This window comes from Misgurnus anguillicaudatus, chromosome 15 (genome assembly GCF_027580225.2).
Source record: "Misgurnus anguillicaudatus chromosome 15, ASM2758022v2, whole genome shotgun sequence".
Taxonomy (NCBI): Eukaryota; Metazoa; Chordata; class Actinopteri; order Cypriniformes; family Cobitidae; genus Misgurnus; species Misgurnus anguillicaudatus.
In genome coordinates, this window is record NC_073351.2 from 23,971,764 (window position 1) to 23,990,108 (window position 18,345).

Below are 18,345 nucleotides of genomic sequence, written 5' to 3' on the forward strand. Positions count from 1 at the left end.
AAAATAAATTACACGAACTAAGTTACTGTACAATTTCTAAGTACCATTTATGCAGTGTTTCGTGCCACCCGGCTAAAACAAAAACAATAGAAACCGTTAAAGAAATTCTAGTGGATTTATTGGTTATAATGGGAATTGTATTGGTATTGGTTTTAATTGAAACTATAATCAATGGTTTCTGTGGGTCTGTTTAGGCAATGTGATGTGTTTTACTGGTGTTCTCTATGATGGGAACCAATTACCATTATTAAAGTCCGTGTAAAGTTATATTAAATATGTGTTCTGAGTTTGTCACACCACAGAAAAACGTGTTATTCACCACATAGCCAAATTCGGGGAAAAATAAGTGGCATTCTTTGCCCACAAACGCAGGAGGCGTGTCCGCTGTCGGCGCTGAAACCACGCCCATTCTTAACCACGCCCAACTTATCCTGACACAGAAATGTGGAAAAACTGTTTAACGTGTAACTTTACTTTTCAGTAGCCTACTACATAGTGCACAAGCATGTGTTTCAGCAATACATTTCTAACATTTATAATGTGTTAACTATTATCTGAAATGACATTACAAAGACTTTAAATCCTACTAGAATACGGCCCAAAACACAATATAAAGAGATTTTGTAATGCTTTTTAATTGTAATCAGCTCACGGGTTCATATTGGTATTTGTATGGGAAACCATAAGAATTTTTTTTTCTTCTTTTCAGTAAAGAAAGAGTTTCTCATCCTTGGCTTTCTCAGTTGGTGTCCTAAAGATTAATGCAATGAAATTAACTTCTCAGCAGTGTCCCTACAGTATGAATTTCTGTAAACTTGCTTTAAAACAAAATACATTGCGAAATGTTCTGTATAAATTAAAACGACTTGACTTTTTTATTGTGCAGTAAATATCTTGTTTTCTCGTGCAGCACTGTTAATTACATAATAGCGCACATGAGCATCTGTGGTATGTTAACTGCCTGTGACGTATTGTATTTAAGCAGATAGTTTCTTTTCCATATCAGTCTATTTTTTACTCTTGGTTTTTTAAATTATTTATTGACTGAGGACTCCTGAGAGTTCCCTGTCTAGGACAGAGATACCTTTACCTGTCATTAGGTACTACTGTTTATAAGGTGTCATATTGTGTTACTAATGTTCACCTTAATGTTTTCTACGTGTCTTTTCTCATGAACATAGGGGTATAGTGCACACACTCCAATGGCCATTACCCTTAAGACAACCTAAACAACTGAATTCAAACAAAATACATTCAAACTTATTTTGATAAACCACAAGAATGCAACATTGTAATACACATTTTAAGGAATCTGTTTTCACATTATAGCTGTAAGATGAGAAACCTGCATAACATTTTGTCAATGCCTGCTTGTATATTACACACTGTAAAGTATATATTTTAATATTTTAAAAGTTTTAAAATGTTGACACAATTATTTCTTATAACGGCAAGCTATAATTTATTCAGGGTACATTGTTAAAATTGTTTCCCCCTTTAATCCTATTTATCTTAATTACATGGCTTTATAAATAAATAATAAATAAGATTAGACATGTGCACAACTGTAGCTGCTGTTTTTGTGATGTTATTTTTTCAGCCTATAGTTGTGTTCCTGTAGCTCAGTGGTAGAGCATTGCATTAGCAGTGCAAAGGTTGTCGGTTTGATTTCAGTGAAAATACTGATAAAATATAGCAATATAGCAATGCAGTGTAACAGTCACTTAAAAGCACGTGTGCCCAAACCTTTTCCTACCAAGGGCCAAAAATCAAACCTCTCTGAGGGCCGTGGGCTGAAAGTAAATGTTGCTGGGTTATATTAAATTAGAGTTGCCCTGATTATCCTCATTTATAATTTTCTAATATTTAAAAGATAAATAAGCAAACATTACTCTGTTTATGCATAACTAATGCAGTTTTATTTTCAAAGGAAACTGTTGTAAAAAAAAGAAAAGAAATCATTTTGTCTGTGTGCAACTGCCCTGACCTCTTCATTACTACACGAGTTCGTTGAGATCCGTGATGCATGCAAATGTATTCACTTTAATTCCTTGCATTTAATTTAAATTAACATTTTTGTAATGTACAAATAAAACAAAAAAATTCACATTTTAGAAAATCTTTAAAGGGGCCATGGCATGAAAATCTGACTTTTTCCATGTTTAAGTGCTATGATTGGGTCCCCAGTGCTTCTATCAACCTAGAAAATGTGAAAAAGATCAAACCTGTAACTTAGTTTTGGTAAACCATTCTCTACAAGCACATGAAAAAATAGGTTGTTGAAATTTGGCTCTCCTTATGATGTCATAAGGAGCTCTTATTATCTGCACTATCCAACCACAGCACTGCCATTTAGTGCAAAGAAAATCACAATTGAGTTTTAATTGCAACAAACCACCATCATTGTGATTAGTGTTTGAATTTCATCAGCTCATTTGCATTTTAAATGACACACCCAAAATGACACATTTTTGCACACACCTACAAAGTGTCAATTTTAACATGCTATAATAAATTATTTATATAGTATTTTGAGCTAAAACTTTACATATGTGCTCTGGGGACACCAACGATTTATTTGAGATCTTAAAAAAGTCTTGTGCCATGGCCCCTTTAATTAGAAATATAAACAGCAGCGTCAATGACGTTTATCCTTTCTCCTTATCTCACATGGCATGACGGGCCAAATTAAAGGTCATTTTAATTACTCTAATATAATCTAAAAAATGTTGGGTTGTTTTCAACCCAGGGCTGGGCAACAATTGGACAGAAAACATTTCTGGGTTAAATGACCCAAATAATGGGTTGTTTTTACCCAAATGCTGGGTTATTGTTAATCAACCATGTTGAAACAACCCAACAGCTGGGCCAAAACAACCCATCATTTGGGCCACCCCAATCCAGAAATTTGCTCTGTCCAACAGCCACCCAGCCATGGGGTAAAAACAACCCAACATTTTCTGTCTGTCTATTATGCTAAAACTTTCTCTTGCATAAGATAAGCCATGAGAACTGCTAACAAAGCAGTTATTAACAAAGTGACAGGACAGTAGAGCAGAAATACCTCTGTAAGTGTGTCAGTAGGATGAAATGTCATCAAGCCACACCTGCAGATCCATACTTATTGACTACATATGATATGAGTCATTTGTTATAGATACATCACAGGCAACTATTTACAAGCAGAGAATTTTCACACACATAAAGCACTGTAAAATGAAACAGAAATAAAAGTGAGTAAACCTTTACTGTAAATTAGCCCGCGTGCCTCCAAATTTGCCAACTCAGCCACTGAAAGGAAATGACATCATTGTTTACAGCTCTGCAGCAGATGGAGAGATGGGAGTGGCCCCTCCCTCAGTCACAGAAGCAACCAGTGTGCAATACTGAGAATTCAAAACAGCATGTAGTCACATAGTCAGTTTTTCCTTTCTGCCTCAGTACAGCCCAGAGTATTACAAATCCAGAGCTTTTCAGTTTCACCATGTACATCACAAGTCTGCAGGTCTCAGCAAACTCTTAAATCCAGTCATTTCTTTCTTACGTTATATAAAATTGTATTTCTGAGTGTACATGTGGACCTTATGCGTATTTGTGTGTGACATAGTTGAGATCATTTGGATGATGCAAACATTTGAATAAAGTGATCAAGCATTTGCTACTATACTAGAGATATATTTTCTCTCGCAGTTTCTATTTGGATGAAATCCATCCCCACAACTATCTGGACTTTGATGTTTTCCTCTGAAACTAATATTATCCACATTCCCGAAATCTCCACAGCCTTCCAACTAATAAAAATCCATAACAATGCCTCTTATTCAGTAAGGTCAACCAGAACAAAATGTTTCCATGCATACTTGTGAGACTTATGAATGATTTGCTGCATATTTTGAGCTTCTGTTCACCTAGTCCTGCAGTGAAAAGTAAAAATCTTTTAATTGGCATGTTAATTATTAAGTAGTCACTGGTAATCTCAGTAGATATGAGTGTTTATATTGTTGCTAAATATCTTTAACACCTCATGGGTACATAAGAATGAAACAAATTAATTGTACTAGTTATGTAAGAAAACCATCCAGCCAGCAGGAGAGAGGGGTGGTGAAGGAAAACGGTTAGTAGGGTTCAGGAAGTAAGCAATTGGGGAAATTTGGTAGGAGGAGAAATTCTGTTCCCGAGAATGCTGAGCTTTTCTGGAATGTTGTTGGCATTTGAACTGCCTATGATGAAAAAATAAAGCAAGTTTGCTATTGCACTGTTCAGCAGAAATAGGAGCAAAGGGTAACAGATGGCACATAAGGTTGTTTAGATTGAATGATATCCCTGTGCTTTTTGAAAATAACTCTTCACTTGGGACTAAACAATATGAAAGTCAATAGAAAAGTGTCTGGTCTGGAAAAGTAATGCTACAATTTACAGTGTAAACAAAACATCATTCAGATTTCATGGATCCACTTCCATAAGTTGTTAAAAAATAAATAGAGCTAAATCAGGATATAATTGCCAATTTGCAGAACTTATAAATACTATAAGACTTATCTTATAGCATTAGTCTGAAGCATTAGTGGATTACAAGAAAAAAAAATACTGTCCCAAACTATTAATATTGTAGCAGAATGCAGTTACATTCAGTTTAAAGTGCTTAAATATACAGGCAAGATCCAATCTCGTCTCACTTAACATCAGGGAACCTAAGCCAAGTGTGATGTCACAAAGCAAGGACTGGGACACCCCTGATGTAACACTACCAAAGTCTGGTTGTTTCATAGCTTTGACAGCTACCCTAACTTTACATAAAAGAAAAAGTGTGATCAAAAAGTACAAGATTATTGCATGCATAAAAGCAACAGATATGACAATGATGACTCTGAATGTACATGCTTGGAAAGCATTGCGTTTTAGACTTGTATGAGGTCATGACGCCCCCTACTGTCCTAGATAAGGAACAACTCCATGAATGTGCAGTTTCAGTACCCTGTGAAAATAAACAATACAATTCAGTATAAAGTGTCCTAAGAAGAAAATACCTGTGCTAAATGTCTTTTCAGTATACAAGAAAGTGCAGACCACAGATCAGTTCAGAACACATAATGGCCTTTATTGAACACTGCCTTCCAAAAAAGCAAAATCTTATAGCAGCCATACTGTGAGATACCCACAGTGCCTGCTGAGCTTGTGATGCTTCCATGCGATTAACAGTTCAATTTTCACCCCCAAAAACTGAATACCGATTCACAAAACTTAACGCTACACATTTTTCGGAGACAGTGAAAAGACACTTAAAAGTATCGTACTATATTTTCACCTTAGTGTAATATAATAAAATGCTTTTATAGTTTAAAAATGACTAAGAAAACCAAATTTTTCAGCTGTGCATTGTATTTTGTTCATGTCCCCATTTTTGATAAACCCATTAGTGCCCTCTGATGGTAAGAACTGGGACAAAGGTTTACATCATTGACCACTCAGTTTTCTATTTGCTATTTTTGGTTCGTGGCTTGCGCAACTTGTGTAACTTGTGTATTAGTGTACGGGGAGTGCCAGGTTACTTAGTAATCTGGAAACTTTTGTCGGTATTTAATCTGAAATGTTTTGTAATCTATTGAGTGACGCAGAGGATGTCTCCAGGGATTCCTAGAAAAAGAATATAGGGTTCTTACTAACATCACCATAAACAGAAACTAAAATTAGTGGAAGCAATTTCACTTTGGACAGAGTGTGGAGATTTCATCCTGTAAGCAGACAACAGGGCACTTTAACAGGGCACTTTAAGTGACTGGATAATAGCACGAATTCGGCTCAATTATGTCAATATTTACAACAAAATAAAGTTGCAGAACGCACAATTATATATAAAAATGCAAATAAAATTTCCTTCAGCAGTAATTTCAGCGAAGCCAGTTCAAAACAACTGTATAGCTGGAACACCTTTTAGAATAAAGATTTCTGTAAAGATAAATATTTACATCGAATATATGCCATTCGGACTGTACATTCTCGCATACTTAAAGCTCCCACATAAATTTCAACAAAGGTCTTTTGTGCTTAAGGTCGTACTTGAGGGCCCAGATATCTTAACGTCAATGATTGATGAAGAAGTCCCTTAAAACAAATAAATGCTTGTAGCAGCTCTTTATCATCCAGGTGGTCTCTAATAATCCTTGTGATCTTCATGCACTTGCTCACACGGGCGAAACTGTACATTGGGCGCATGTGCATTATCCCAGCAAGAGTCCTGAGAGTGCATTCAGGTCCCTCATGTACGGGTTGTCGCTGAGGATACGATCAATTCGCTGCTTTTGGTCAGGAAAGATGTCGTACAATTTATTCTTAAGCTCTGTGGTTTCTGAGGGCGACCGCTGTGGAGGTGGAGATGGGGACGGCCGAGGAAGATGCCAGTCAGGAGGACCAGAATGTGGCCAGTGGGAGGGAGAGGAGGGATGTGGTGTTGATTGCGCTGCCTGGCCGAAAACCGACGGAGTTGCCCGAAGCTCTGTCCTTAGAGGGGGTGTTAGGGGGCTGCCTCTGCGAGGAGTCAGAAAGGTTTTTTTAAGTTTTAGACAGATATTTATATACCACTAATAACCACCGCTAAAAATTGGTGTATTTTTAACTCACCGGTTATCTTTAAGCAAGAACTCATCTAAATGAGGTCCATGTTTTCCAAGTGGATCGTCTGGGATCATAAAGAGATCTTCTACGAAGGTAAACTGCAAGAGTCTGAAAAACAAAACATACAATTAGCTCTAAAGTGCTATTAACACTAGAGCATTTATGTTTTAAATGGCATGAAAACGATTCTCGTCTATACTGGCATTTAAGATACAAAAATTTCCAGCAGCACCAAAAATCAGGGTTCCCACACTTTAGTTAACTTCAAATTCAAGGAACTTTCAAGGACTTTCCAGATCCAATACCCTCAAATTCAAGGACTAAATGTGGGGTCACATTTCAAGTGAGAGCAAGGTTACATCGTGTTACCTTTTAAGATACACTGTTACAGTTCCCTTTCGAGGGAACTTGTGCTGTGTCACTGCACTGACACTTTGGGTCGCCTCCAGGCGTAAGTGCGTCTGAATGTGTATATCAAATTCAATGGTGAGGCTTAACGACAAAAAGGGGGGGACGCGGTAGCCAGGAAGTATATCGCTATATAAAATATTGCCAAAGACGGCGTTACAGGGAGGCATGAAGTATGGCAAGGGAGACGCAGCGTCTCGTTCCCTTCTCAGGGAACAACAGTTACATACGTAACCCGAGACGTTTTCATTTGTCAAACACAACTATGCAAAAAAGCTTTTTGGTATAAATCAACATTCGCATACAGAAGATATAAGCATTTAAAGCGAACTGTTTAGCATGTGTGCTTAAAAAGTCTAGAATTTCTATTATATAATCCTACACTACATAGGGAATAATATGGATTTTTTCCAGAAAACTTCTTGCCTAAAAGAGATAAGCACTTTCAATGACCTGTATCTATGCATGTATATTTTCAAAAACTTCCCAAGGCCTTGGATTTTTCCCCCCAGATTCACAAACTGTTAAGGATTTTAAGGACCCCTGGGAACCCTGAAAAACCCTCCAAAAGATTGCTTCGCCCACCCAACCTCAAGCCATTGTTTGAGTCAATGAAGTTACGTCTTGGGGCTAGTCAAGCCAATGAGAACATAAAAAATAAAGATATAGCATGAACCTCTCCTGGATGATCCTCCTCCACACATCTGACTGGTTTACAAAATCCCTCAGATTGTCATTGGTGACAATGACACCTCCTGTCTTTTCGGCTAGATGAAGCAGAAACCTGTAAAAGAGAGTTCATTCAAGCCCTTTAAACACAGAGATTACAGAAAATGCACCCGGGATTTGTCCGGGGATCGTTTTATTTTGGTAAGGCCTCTCTTCAATAAATAGACTGAATCAGAGTCTCAGTATTTGTTATTGAAATTCTGTATGCAAAGATACAGAGCCACAAGCTACTAAATTTTATGTTGTGTGGTAATATTTCAGACAAGCATTAGGTAGCACTTTTGTTCAAGCAGATGTTGGATCTCGTACCTGTCATCGTGAGAGGAAATCCTCTGCCCACACACTTCTCTAGAAGGGGTGAAAGAAAGAAGTCGCAAGTTTTCCAGCTGGGTCAGAAAGTGTTGTTCGGTAATAATATGAAAAATATTGTTTACATAAATACAAACATATAATCATGCAAGCTTTAGGATTTTGGGAGGGTAATAGTTCTGTGGATCTACCGGTGATGTTGGGGTCTCTTTTCTGTCTCCATTGAGGTACAAAGACTGTGATTTCTCTGTGACCCCTGCGCCAAAAGGCCTCCACGGCGATGGCGATCCCTCGACAAGAAAAGACTCGATTTAGTCCATGCCTGGGGAGAACAAACGGCGAGCTTGATGATCATAGTCAGTTTAGAACAATTAATCGCATATGATTACACTATTATTTGTGTAGTATGCATACTTTCATACTTATGTTTGCACTGAAGAATGAGATGACTTGTGACATTGGTCAAAATGGGAATAATACAGTGACACTGTACCCATAATTGAACACACCTTTGCTTTATTAGTTAACAGAAATGGCAAAGGTTTGAGACATTCATAGACATAAATAAAAAATGAACCATGTCTGAAGTGACAAAATGGATTAATAATGTAGCATGCTGTTGTTTCATTAAATTTTCACCTTTTAACTTGTATGCTAGTATTGTATTCCAAACATAGCTTTGGGAAAGGGATGCATAACGATTAATTCTGATTAATCTATAGCATAATAAAAGTTTTTGTTTACATCATATATGTGTGTAATCTGTGTATAATAATAATTATGTATATATAAATATGCACAAATGCATGTATAATTTTAAGAAAAAATATATATTCATATATAAAGTATTTAGATTTATATATATATAATATAAATTATACATAAATATTCAAATGTCTATACACATGCAAACATTTCTTAAAAATATACACATGCTTGTGTGTGCATTTATCTATGCATAATTATAGTACAAAGTTCACAGACATATGATGTAAACAAAAACTTTTATTCTGCTATAGATTAATTGCGATTAATCGTTATGCATCTCTACTTTGGGACAATGTCTTAGAAAATTGTGTGCTGGCAAACAGATATGTAATATATTTACATCCAGACACTATCAAACACAATGATTTAATCTCAAATAAATAGCTATAAACAAAAGTTCCCCTCTCAAATATCAATGTGTGCGATCAGGAAGCTCTGAATTCAAAACCACAATGCATCTACACCACGACCAGGATAAAAAGATAAAGCCTATTACGCATGCAAATCGATCTGAGAAATGAAGTCGCCGTTTACTTCCTTTTACCTGACAAGCCTAGACACAGAACTGACGCACAAGGGTGTAAAAATAGATGCAAATCTTCATCCATTCAAAATGATCAGACACAATGACACAACCATACAGATGTTCACCCATATACACACACCCACCCGTCCACACAGACACAAAACTGCACCGCGAAGGGGTCATGGGGAAGTTCCCTCTACGAGAGAAAGTTATTTTAAACAGGAAGCCTTACTAAATACACTACCGCTGACGTAAAAGTAAAATAACTTTCCCAGTCTGGAAATGTAAATTGCTAAATATGCAAAAAAACCTTTCATTTCTCCCTTGAATTTTTGACAAAAGCACCAAATAAAAACCCCTGTGGTTTACCTCTAACTCATCCTTATTAAGATCTTATCCACCATGTCTTCGTTCTAACCTGATTATCTTGCAATAATAGATTCAGGTTAGCGATAGTAGAACCTGACGTCTAGAACTTATGGCGAATAAGATCGACCCTATATCTTGAATGTCAACGGACTGTGCTTGTAAACACAGAGGAAGCTGGCCTTTCAAAACCTCCACCACTTGAGATAGATGACAAAATCCCAGAAAATAACAAAACTAGTGATGACATCATTACACCAGAATAAAGGTAAACAGCACCAGGGAGCAGAAACGCCACCAAAAATATATGAAAACTGCTAAAGAATATTAAAATGTGGAGGTAAAAGTTGACTTTCCTTGCTACAATGAAGTGGTTAAAGAGAAAACTCTACAAATCAGTTATTAGATCTTGTTTAAATTTGATTATATAACAACTTGACTGTGACTGGAGACTATACAGTTCAGTATTAACTAGTACAATTACAGTAGTAACATTACAGTATCTGGCCAAATATTAAATGAAATACTGCAGAGTCCCTTTTATGGATTTTCCCTTTTTAACTCTAGCAATTTGAGCATAAAAGAGCTGTGCAGAGTTACAAAGCTCGGAGTCCAATTTAAAGGAAGATAATCCCTTTAAGGCATTTTTAATGATCTACAGTTAATGTCTGAAATGCAGTTCTACAGTTATTTCTGTGACCTGATTACGTGGACGTGTTTTTTTGAATAATAGATGCCCACTGGCTGCTTATACCCGCCCACTTGTTGTTGCCAAGGAGACCTGATTTGTTAACTAGCCCAAGTCTGTTTGCTAACGGTAGCCTATTGCGGAGTTATTGATTTCAGTACTATACAACTATACAATGTTCTAAAACAACTTTACAAAAACTACACAATGTTTCAGTGTCGTTTCAAATTAGGGATGTTAACAATTAATCGATCTTCGATTAATTTTTGATAAAAATTAAATCAATTAAACTTAACAATTGTCGAAAAAGCAAGCACGTGTGTAACATATATCACTGATATTCATTATTGACTGGCTAAGGCGCTACGTGCTAAACACTGTTGACTGTTGCAAGTTTTCTAATGGAAGGTTGAGATCTTCATAATATAAGTAGCTATGTTGCTAACTTCCGTTCAACCAAACTCAAGATTTCCTCAGGCGGCGTGCCGTGTAGTGGAAAATAATGCTTTTGTTGGTTTGTTGATGAAGCTGTCATTTTAACACACACTTTTATGTTGTTGACTTTATGCCACTGCTGTAAAGGCTTATTGCGCTTTTACAGTTAACGATTAGTGAATTGATTGATCGTTAATTTAAACGATCATTGAATATTGGAAATTGCATAAATTGGTCCAGTTTGCCGACATTTCTCGTTGTGATTGTTGATATGCGCTTAAATTCCTGTCAAAGAGCTGAATCATAACTTCTGGTTGCGATGACATGCACATATTCACTACGGCACACCTTACGGCATTGTTTCTGCTATTGCTTTCCTCCATTTCTATACTTCTCTATTCTCCAGTCTTGCATAAACATAACTGGCTAGCATCTGTACTAGGTTATGTGCATAAGGCGATCTGATCGGCAAACGCCTGCGTCGGTGCTTGAAAAGTTGAGACATTTTTAAACGCCTGCATTGGCGCTTGAAAAGTTGAGAAATGTTCAACTTCTGCTGCAAGCAACGCAAGTGACATGACGCAGATGGATACATTCAGTTTAACAACATATGACGTCACCCATTCAAAGTAAAGAAGCGCTAACGCACAGTGTGAATGTACCATAAGATAAAGTCATGACTCATGACTGTTTAGGTTACTATATGTTTTATTACCATCTCTGTTTGAAACATAAAAGTGCAGGGTACTTTATGGTAGGGCTGGGCAGTATATTGAGTTTTGATAAGAGACAAAATCATCTATATTTGTACAGGCCGATATGATCCTCCTTTGCAACAGAAGCTCTGCCAGAAATGTACAATGAGGTCAGATATATGCTTCCAACCAGCTGTATATTTTCAAACAGCGAGGAAAACCTTGTCTCTGTATTTTTATCAAACACTTTTTTTGATAAAGGTGATTGTGACATATCATAAGGTTTTGATTTGCATGTAACATAACGGTTTTTGTAAAAAAAAAAACCCATAGATATTTATCGTATACTGCAATTCACCCCAAAATGACCAAGATATGAAGTTTGGTCACTGTCCAGCCCTACTTAACGGTAGCATGGGTTAAAATAAAAAATACGGCAATCATATAAAAATATAAATCAATAATATTTTAAGCATGCAATAACTGATTATTACTTCAACCAAAAAAGTAATAAAAATGCAGCTATTACAATAACAACAATATTAATCATAAGTTATTTTGTGCTATTGCAATGCAGCATTTTTAGCCAAAGCTCTCTAAGCAGTAGGTGAAGGTGTAACTGTACTACAGCACTACCACAATGACGTTAACACTTTAACCATCAAGATCTGCCCTGCATGCTAGGGTAGCTGTTTTTGGTAACTACATATTTGGGCTGCTATGGCAACAGGATTTCACCTGCAGATTCAGATCGTCTAACTGTCATGAAAGCATACAAATCAGCCTTGAGCAACCCTTTGTGAGCTCTTGTCATCAAGACTGGTTAAGCATGTGATGGACTGACAGTTCAAGGCTCTACATAGAGGAATTAGTCAAGGTACAAAAGCTCTGCAGCATCCCACTGCTTTCTTTTTTTTGTTTAAAGAGGAGTACAACCTTCGTTACATGTCACACTACCTTTCATATTTGACTGAGCAGAAACATTTCTTAAAAACTCATGTTTCACATCTTTCTAGATATGCCTACGTGTGTATGCTGGTGAGAAAGGGTTTTCGTTTTTAAATAACTCCTACGTTACACCTTATCCCACGATACTCTTCACTATCCTGTTAAACTTCACCAGTGAGTAAAACAGGGTCCTAAATGATGTTTTTCCTCACACCTTAGTTTCCATACGAGGGCTTCTAAGAACTACAGTCACCTCCAGTAAGCAACTAAAGGGCATACACAGGGGCTGATGAGGGGAGAGACCCATAGAGTTGCCTTGTAGGGCGGAGGGACAAAGGGGTGTGTGGGAGAGATGCAGCGATGCAAAAAGGAAGTGGGGGGGTGCACCTTGTTTTAGGTTTTTATACACAAACACTTACACACTAGAGTTCACACACTCTCAGAGTTTACTGGAAGTGAATTACTTTAACCTTTAACAACGCTCAAAAACATCAACAATTTCACACTCCCTCCATACGTCAAGAACCTCATCTATCCATATTAACAGTTAGATGACATAAGCATTTTAGTAAAAAAAATGTGTAATTCAAAAATGTTAATACTTTTTTTCCAATTCACCTTGCCCTTTTCATAATATTAAAAGCATATAGTGGCGTTAAGTGCCATAAAGCACAATGAAAGAAGCTAGTACAACTATTTCAAATGTTCTGAACCTAGTAAACTTGAATCCAAAAATTGAAATTCAGTCAGATCCTCACACAGGAATCACAAGGCCTTTGAAGTGGTATGGACTACTTTTATGAAACCAATTGTCTGACTGGCAAAAAAACACACTAATTCTGTGTTCCACAAAAATAACAAACTCATGCTTTTTGGCCAACATGAGAACGGGTAAATACATTTTTTTTATCTTGGGGTAAATTGTGTTTTGGGGTCAATGACGTGACATTATTTTGTGTCCAAATGGTTCAATTAAATGTAAAAGGGTTAAAATTTCAAAATAAATTCGCAGATTACTCGCATACATTCTCTTTTTTGAGGACCAAGTCAAAGATTTCTGGATTTATTTCATTTCGAAAGAATATTTGGAAAAATGGAAAAATTGGTGTAACTAGTATTTTTTTTAAATATAAAATATAAATATATTCATAAAAAATGTGGAATCAAATATAATCATCTAGTTTAGTGCAATATGATTTCTTACATACATTTTTACATAATTTGTCAAAGATTATTTAGAAAACAGACCTGTTTTCAGCATATGTCAGGACAAATATTACAAAAACGTATTATAATTACATTTAGAAATAACTAAAATGATTTTTTTTGATGATTACGCATACATGCCATCAAGGTGGATAAAATATTAAAAATTTCTCATTCTTTGGCGCAACTGGCGGTTACACCATTTGACATTTTCAGGTCCATTCAGTATTAACTTTCATAAAAATGGTGCAAAATGTATGTTTTTAACATAAACACACTATGTGCATTGAAATAAACCTGATGCGTGCTTTTTTTTTTTTTAATTGAATTTCTCATCTTGCAAAAACTGTTTTTATCGCTGACCCTTTTAAGTATATCGGTGTCTCTGCAAGACACCGGCCCTCCAAAACCAAGTTTGGGTACCCCTGCTACAAAAACAATGACACAAATGTATGAAGACTTACGCCATTGCCACATTGCTGCCGTCGATGATGATGTGCCGCAGATCGGGACAACCCGGTTCGTTCTGTAAGACTAGTCTGTAAGGGGTTCTCAAGGATTGCTGAAAACGAGACATGCCAGTAAGCGGTGCTGGTTTAGGGGTGCTAAGCACTTCGGACCGAGGTAAAGGTGCCCTTCCTGGAAGAGTCTGGTAGGAGCAGCCTGGCCGCATGTCGTTGTTCCGGAGAGGAGGACCTTGAGAGGAACTGCGGAGAGTGGTCACGGTTTCCGTCCGCACAGGAACCATGGTTTGAGAGCTACCCCGCGGCAAATAATCAAATCTCGACTCTGACTTTTTATCTAGTGCCGTGATTCGTGGCTTCCTTTCTACCTCTGTGAAGTCATCATCATCGTCGATGACGATCACTTCACACACGTCATTCTGCGCTGCATTGTTTCTTTTTAGAGTCGCTGAGGCGAGTGGCGCAGTGCTTGCCTGGTTCCTCTGACCTATGCCGTTACTACTGGGTGGCCTAATGTTTTCTTTGCATTTGATCTCTGTGAGAGCTCGCATCTGCACTCGCTCTTTCTCTTTGAGTCTAGCACAGGTGGAGGTGGAGGAGGCATTAGTAGAGGGAGAAGGATCGGGCGTCCGAGAAGTACGCTGGGCTCCCTGCGTGCTCTGGGTCTTTTGGGTCTCTTCCACAATCCGTTCAAGTAGCAAAAAGGTGTCTTCCGTCTGTCCCGTCTCCCGCACCACACGCTCCACCACCTCCTGCTGGTAGCCCATGGTTCTGAAAAAGTTAACCAGGCACCGCAAGTTAGTCTCCGGGCTCACCACCTCACCTTCATTCGTTACCTCACTAGAGTTCAGACCCACTGCGCCCTGTATTGCCTTTGCGGGTGTAACAGCCCTAATCTGGCTAGGCTCCAGTTGTCGCTCCTCCAACTGTTCTTCCTCTCTTCTCTCCAGCGAAAACTGTCGCTTAGTGTCCCTCTGCTCATTTTCAGAGCATCGACGCTTGTTGCAGGGTCGTCCGTTTAGACCAGTCAAGATGTCGGAAGTGGTTGCGGTACCTGCGGACTTGTCCTCAAAAGTGGTGTCCAGGATGCGGTTGGAAAGGTCCGTTACAGGTGTGCTGGTCTGCGAACGGTCCTGCTCTATGTTGATGATTGTGATAGACTGGGTAGGGCTTTGGGCCAACCCCAGGAGCTCCTCTTTGAGGGCACTTGGTAGCAAGAGCAGCTCCATAGCATATACATCAGCCCTGTCTTCAACAAAAGTCTTAAATGCACGCTTAACCAAAGGTTCTCTATCAGCAGGCAAGCTGCGCTTCTCGTGGAAAAGGGCCACAAATTGTTGAACGCGACTTTGAGCCATGACAACGGCCTCCGCACAACCGATCAATTTCAGACGGCCTGGTTCCAAAACTTGAACCTCCGCGCTTGTGTCTCTCAGCAACCGGTCCAGAAAAAGTCCACGAGCGCCAGCAAAAATGCAGTGCATGTCCACAGGGTAACGCTCTTCCTTTTGCAGCTCCGGATCACAGAGGCCTTTCACATACTCCTTAAAAAAACACATTACGACACATTAGTTGCGAAATGACAGAAACAAGACTCTACCCCTATAAGCAGCTGTGTGGCATCAGAACACAAGCATCAGGACCAGAACTGATATTCTCAGCAGAAACCAGCATGCACATATAATTGAGTATTTATTTTACACTAAGATTAATGAATTGAGATTAACTTAGACAAACATATGAGAAATAGCTGCATGATCTGTTGACATAGTACATTATGTACAGATAGCTTCAAGGGGGATTCCATTTGCTCATTATCATAGTGTGTATAGCTTTAATAACCACTGCATGTATGACACCACACCCGTATACAGACTGTTACACACCAAAATCAATTTTGCAATGCCAAGACATTCGGTGCAAGTTAAAGAAAACATTATGTCCGAGTAATTGACTTGCGAAATGAGCGAACACACAATTGACTAAAAAAGCGAGTACTACAATCTACAGATTAAAAACAGATGATACTGTGTAACTGCCTGAGATTAGGAAACGACTAAACTAGATTTTTTTCTCTCTCTTTAGTGCTACAACCGAAGATCGTAAACTACAAAAACAACACAGGAACCCCTGTGAATGGGGTGGACCGTTCTTCCACAACATTTTTCTTTGATCTCAGCACACGGGTTACGGTAAAAGAAATACTCATATGCAGTACCAGTAATGACATAAGGTCAAAAGCCACTACTCTGTGTAGTAGTAACTAAAACCGAAAGTGAAATACAATGGGGGCCTCCCGTTTTGTCTTGACTAAGCAGACTGGGCCCATGTTAAAGACCCATGAGAACATTTGTGACACAGTTTAAATGAAAAGCAGATAAAGCTTTTATCTGGAATTCAAAAGGGTAGAGATACTCAAATTTGACCCCGGTTGTTTGACTCTAGTCAGACACAGAAGTCAGACATTAAACTAAAGAGTTTCACTTCAGTTTAAGTAAATATAGATTGAAGTATACGAGGAAGCTTTTTTTGACATTTAGATGACTGTCAAAAACGGTCCTAATCTACCAGATTTATACATAACATTTATGGACATGTTAAATTTAGTGTTTTATGATAATACTGTCATACTACTGATAATACACTGACACTTGTGAAGGCCAACAGTAGACATGAATATTAAAAATATGTAAAAAAACAAAACAAAGAGGAAGTGGCATGTGGTGGTGAAACACATCCACTGATTGATGTTTCTGTGTCAGTACTTTGAGTACATTGAGGATATTCCACATTTACTGGCAGTATTGGTTAGAATTTCCTTAATAGAACTGTGGACAATGGCATGACAGGCTGATAAGGGAACGTGTGCTTTTTGTTGTGGTAACCAGTGTTTACTAAACATGAAGTATACAGAATATATACAGTATTGTAACATACTAAAATAAGTATGAAAATTCAGTAAAATTTGTCTCTGCTTTTTCATAATAACATTAATAAACAGTTAGCATTGATCATGACATCATGTGTACATATGCTACGTCCAAATTTGCCTTCGTATCTATAACAAAAATAGTAGTACATACTTTTAGTGCATAGTACAAGTTTATAGTACATTTTAAAGTAAAGCTAGAGAGCATACATGTACTGGTGTTGGTTTTAATTTCGTATGCAAATTGGGACAAAGGGATATTTTTGGTAAATGTTTCCCAGGTGACGTCAAAATAATCTCGTGATTACATTTGGAGTACGTGACAACGCACTTGTTGTAATAACACAACGTAAATAAAGTAGTAATTAAAAGGTTTGTTTTCACTTCAAATACATAAACATATGGCAGACAAGAGAGATCAGTCTGACATGTAGATATTACACTGTAAATCTGTAAATAAGTTAAAGATTGTCATTTTTATTTCTGATAGGCAAAAAAGTTTTCTTTAACTTGTTTACGTATAAAACCTTCGCTGTCACGTTTTGAATCTCTCAATCGTTCCCACTCATAGCTTAACTTAGTAGACGTATTGTTGACTCTTTTAACAAAATGTTAAATCGCTTTGAATAAAAGCATCTTCAAAATATATTTACCTTCGCTTTTGAAACATCCTCCTTATCCCCCTTCAGCTGGAGCCATATCTGTCTTGAAGCCTTACTTCCGTGGGCTCCAGTGTGATCCAACAACCCAATAATAGTAAACGACACTTGGAAAACCTGCTCGACTCTCGGTTTCGTGCATCTGAGTTCTGTTTGTTTGTCTTCATGTACCGCAAACTCATCTACGGTGAGTGACTCGGGCTGTGTTTTGCTGGCGGTGGGAGACTGCCTGCCTCCGGGAGGGTCCGTGCAGGTAACATCGGTGATTCGCTTCATGCCGAGAAGGGGCCGCGTTGTTGACATTTTATTTTTAGCTAACGTTATAACGATTTATGTAGATCACGGCAACGTCTCCTATTAAATTAGTACGTGTGAAACGAATCATTTACTCCCTTCATGTTTGCTTCGCTTCTTCCCTCACGTATATAAGTAGCGCTGTAGTAAGTTATCTCTGTTTTGACGTTACTCTCGGTTAGCCTGCTAGCCTACATCTGGACCGTCGCACCCGGAAACCCCCTCAGACGTCATCAAGAGACGACGACGTTTACAGATGTCACGCTTTGATGAAAGATAAGTGTTTGTCGAAAGTGGTAACCATAGTTA

General features: G+C 37.9%; 1 protein-coding gene across 2 annotated transcripts; it reads right to left on the minus strand.

The window, feature by feature from the left end:
- Positions 1-5,077: 5,077 nt before the first annotated feature.
- On the minus strand, positions 5,078-18,345 carry n4bp1 (nedd4 binding protein 1). 2 transcript variants are annotated; one of them, XM_073853619.1, is made up of 7 exons: positions 17,737-18,345; positions 14,155-15,698; positions 8,255-8,380; positions 8,059-8,160; positions 7,697-7,804; positions 6,619-6,720; positions 5,078-6,525 (listed from the first exon to the last, which is right to left on the minus strand). In XM_073853619.1, the coding sequence occupies exons 1-7, from the start codon at positions 18,043-18,045 to the stop codon at positions 6,219-6,221; spliced, it is 2,598 nt and encodes an 865-aa protein (XP_073709720.1). In that variant the 5' UTR covers positions 18,046-18,345; the 3' UTR covers positions 5,078-6,218. The 2 variants fall into 2 exon arrangements, with proteins under 2 accessions (XP_073709720.1, XP_055030169.2); XM_055174194.2 differs by having other exon boundaries at positions 8,059-8,155; positions 8,250-8,380; positions 17,737-18,344.

Coding starts and splice junctions, on each gene's coding strand:
- n4bp1 (XM_073853619.1), bottom strand. CDS start 18,045: ATGTCAACAACGCGGCCCCTTCTCGGCATGAAGCGAATCACCGATGTT. Junction 8,381..14,154: donor GGCAGCAATGTGGCAATGGC/GTAAGTCTTCAT, acceptor TGTTCTCCCCAG/GCATGGACTAAATCGAGTCT. Junction 7,805..8,058: donor ATTTCCTCTCACGATGACAG/GTACGAGATCCA, acceptor TCTCTTTTACAG/GTTTCTGCTTCATCTAGCCG.